This window comes from Bison bison, unplaced genomic scaffold, assembly GCF_000754665.1.
Source record: "Bison bison bison isolate TAMUID 2011002044 unplaced genomic scaffold, Bison_UMD1.0 scf7180017845659, whole genome shotgun sequence".
NCBI classification, from domain to species: Eukaryota; Metazoa; Chordata; class Mammalia; order Artiodactyla; family Bovidae; genus Bison; species Bison bison.
The window spans coordinates 10661-14240 of NW_011476232.1; the positions used below are offsets into that span (position 1 = coordinate 10661).

The following is a 3580-nucleotide window of genomic DNA, read 5'->3' on the forward strand; positions in this document are numbered from 1 at the left end:
TTGAATTAGAGCTCATTTACAAATTAACCTCAGCAATATTATCCAAAAACAAAGACACACACTGAGACAAACAGAAATGCAGATCGACAGACTTGAGAGCTCTCATACTTTCCTGCTTGAGATTTAAAATCTCTTTCCCCTTTTCTTCCCACCCCCCTGCGCCATGGTTTAAAATTCTAATTTGCCCAAGACTGAAATCTCTGGAAAAATGGGTTACGTATTTCAAGGACATGGCAAAGGTGGCACGCTATGCAGGGTCGCTTCAGTCCTGTCCAACCCCCTGCAACCCCGTGGACTCTAGCCCACCAGGCTCCTCTGTCCATGATGGGACTCTCCAGGCAAGAATACTGGAGTGGGTTGCCATTCACTCTTCAGGGGATCTTCCCTACCCAGGGATCAAATCCACGTCTCCTGTGTCTCTCCCAGGGGCTGGCAGGTTCTTTACCACTAGAGTAATCTGGGAAGCCTTGGCAAAGGTTAACCTTAAGCTTTGTTTTTGGCACGCCTTTTTAACAAGCTTGCTATTTTTAATTCCACATGTAAAAAGAACCAGTTTTGCACTTTCAAAGGAAAAAAAAATTCATCTTAACCAGTTTTCTCCAGAGTCTAAACAACATCATGGCCATCCTGTATCAAACAAGTTATCCTTCCTTTCTATAGTCACAGCTTTATGGCTACAACACAGATTGAACAGTGCTCAAATTGACTGTGATAACAGGGACAGAAGGACTCATAAAAATCTTGGAATGTCTCTCCAGGGAGATGGGGGTCTTTGATCAGAAGAATCTAAAGGGGTTAACAAACTTGCTAGGGTGGGGGAACCTGGGCTCCCGCTCCCCCCTCAGAGACAGGGGCAGTTAGAAGGGGACCAGCTGATGGAGAGGGAGACAGAGGGGTTGGGAGGGGTGTAAGGCCAGAACAGGACAAAGAATGGAGAGGAAAAGGGCAGTATGGGGATACAATTGGAGCTGTGGGCTGGCTAAAGAGAGTCGACTTGAAAAATGAATATTTGATCAACCAAAATATAATGTGACATTGTAATATGGATAATCATCCTCACAAATCGCATACTTCTGTTTGCAGTTTTAAGTTACCTTTATTTACCTCACGGTAGGCAGAGAGAATTGGAGAAGGCAATGGCAACCCACTCCAGTGTTCTTGGCTGGAGAATCCCAGGGACGGGGGAGCCTGGTGGGCTGCCGTCTATGGCTTTGCACAGAGTCGGATACGACTGAAGCGACTTAGCAGCAGCAGGCAGAGAGAAGGATCCAACTTGAATGGTGCTAAGCCTGGGCCTTGGATGGTGCTAAGCCTGGGCCTTGGTTGGCAAGGGCCCCTGCAAAGGCTGAACAATCTCAAGATTTGTCCTCTATCTTACCTATGGTGCTGCAAGACTTGCACTCACAGGAGACAGTCAGGACATTCACACTCAGGGCAGTTTCCATGCAGGTTAGAAGCAAGGTAAGAGGAATGCACTGCTTTGTCTTGAAGCCTAAACAAAACTATTTATTTAATTTCCCTAACATCCTGGTGGCTCCATGGTAAGAATCTGCTCAGTAATGCAGGAGACATGGGTTTGATTCTTATTCTGGGAAGATCTCACATGTCACGAGGACTAAGTTGATGAGCCACAGATACTGAGCTTGTGTGGTAAAACTACTCAAGCCTGTGTGCCTAGGGCCTGTGCTTCACAACAAAAGAAGCCACTACAATGAGTAACTGTGCTTCCCACTCTAGAGAATAGCCCTCTCTCGTCTCAAATAGACAAAAGACCACAGAGCAAAAAAGACCCAGTACAGGCCAAAAAAAAAAATATCTTGCCTTCATGTCTGTGGGTGCTACAGCACAACTGGAGGGTGCTGTACATTTCACATATCAAAGAACAGAGCTGTAAGTTAGGGAGAAGAAAAATATCCTGTGAGAGTTCACAAACATTAAACATCTGTATTCTCACAGAACTCTCCCACTTGGAGAGCTTCCCAAACACCATGAACGGCGTGGCTTCCTCTCTGTCCTTGTGACAGTTGACCTGTGATCACACTGTGGATGCTTTCCCACTCGTCTGGATTTTTGCTATTAGCACTTCATTCTCCACAATCCAGGGGTCTTCTTCCTTGTGCCACAAGAATGGAGATAATGTTCAGATCAGAAACAGAACTTCCTACTTGGAAGTAATGCCATATACTGTGGCTTCTTCCAGAATCCAACCTCTTTTTTTTTTTTTTTAATAAATGCATCTGTTATTTTTAATACATCGGTGTATTCATTTCTTTTGGCAGGGGTGAGTGATCGCTGCTGCTTGGTCTTTTCCCCAAGTTCAGCAAGTAGGGGCTACACTCCAGTTGCAGTGCTTGTGCTCCTCACTTGCTGCGGCTTCTCCTGGGTGCATGGGCTTCAGGAGTTGTCCCATGTGGGCTCAGTAGTTGCAGCTTCCAGGCTCTAGAGTGCTGGCTCGTAGTTGAGGCACAGAGGCGTAGCTGCTCTGTGACGTGTGGGATCTTCCCAGACCAAGGATCGAACCCGTGTCTCCTGCATAGGCAGGTGTAGAATGCAGTTCTTTTGTCAGCCAAGGAGTGAGGATATTATAAACCGACAGAAAAATACTTCTCAAATGAATTTACTATCTGTCTCCTTCTGAATGCACAGGGAACAGTATAATATACAGTACAACATGCAGCAGGTATCTAGTTCCTATCTAAGAACTACTGAACCAAGAACACAGGGCTAGAAAACAGGCAACTGGATATTTCAAAGTTTGAAATCAGCTTTATAAACACTCAAGCTGTGGAGAAACTCCTTGTGCATCACACAGTGGGCAGGTTACCTGAAGGAAAGACAAGTTTAAACTCCTGATGCCAATCAGGAAGCTTTACATGTGTGAGTCAACAAGGTTTTGAGCTTAGTCAAGAAAAACGGGAGATCTCAAAAGGTAAAGAGGGAACATGCAGAGGTACCCCAGGGCAGATCCCCACTTCAGAGGGAAGTGATCCTCACCCACAGACAGCAGGTTCCCGAGGGTCTCCACCATCACGTCCTTGTACAAGGTCCTCTGGGCAGGGTCCAGGCATTCCCACTCCTCGGGAGTGAAATCTATGAACACATCCTTGAAGGTCAACTGTGCCTGAAATGAAAACACATTTCACCAATGGGCCCTGAGGAAGATTCTTAGTTTCACACAAAATGAGAAGAGGTGAGAGGGGTAACGCTCAATTCAGATGAAATAATACTGACAGATACTTTAAAAGCTGCTTGAAGCAAACTGTTGGTCTGCAATCGAATTTATAATTTCCTCTTTTTCCTAAGATTATGATATCCTGCAATCAACAGGAATTTGTCATGTATGTGGACAATACATGAAAAATACAGAAATTAAAACCAAGACTGGGTTGTCTATGCAGAAGTGTTAACATTCAACACAGAGTGGCATTCACGATCTAGATGAGTTACAGCAAGACTGGTGTCTTCAGAGATGACAAAGTCCACTGTATTTTTTTTTTAATTAATTAATTAAGTTTACTTTAGCTTCCCTGGTGGATCAGATGGTAAAGCATCTGTCTGCAATGCAGGAGACCCAGCTTTG

The 3580-nt window shown here is 44.9% G+C and overlaps 1 protein-coding gene across 1 annotated transcript in view; it reads right to left on the reverse strand.

Moving 5' to 3' along the window:
* LOC104985930 (zinc finger protein 239-like) overlaps positions 1 to 3121 on the reverse strand; it is a gene marked incomplete at both ends in the record, with an annotated part of 7088 nt that extends 3967 nt beyond the window's left edge. The window contains one exon of the mRNA XM_010836320.1: positions 2995 to 3121. Coding sequence (XP_010834622.1) covers positions 2995 to 3121 — 127 coding nt within the window. The remainder of the gene's footprint in view (positions 1 to 2994) is intronic.
* Positions 3122 to 3580: the final 459 nt, after the last annotated feature.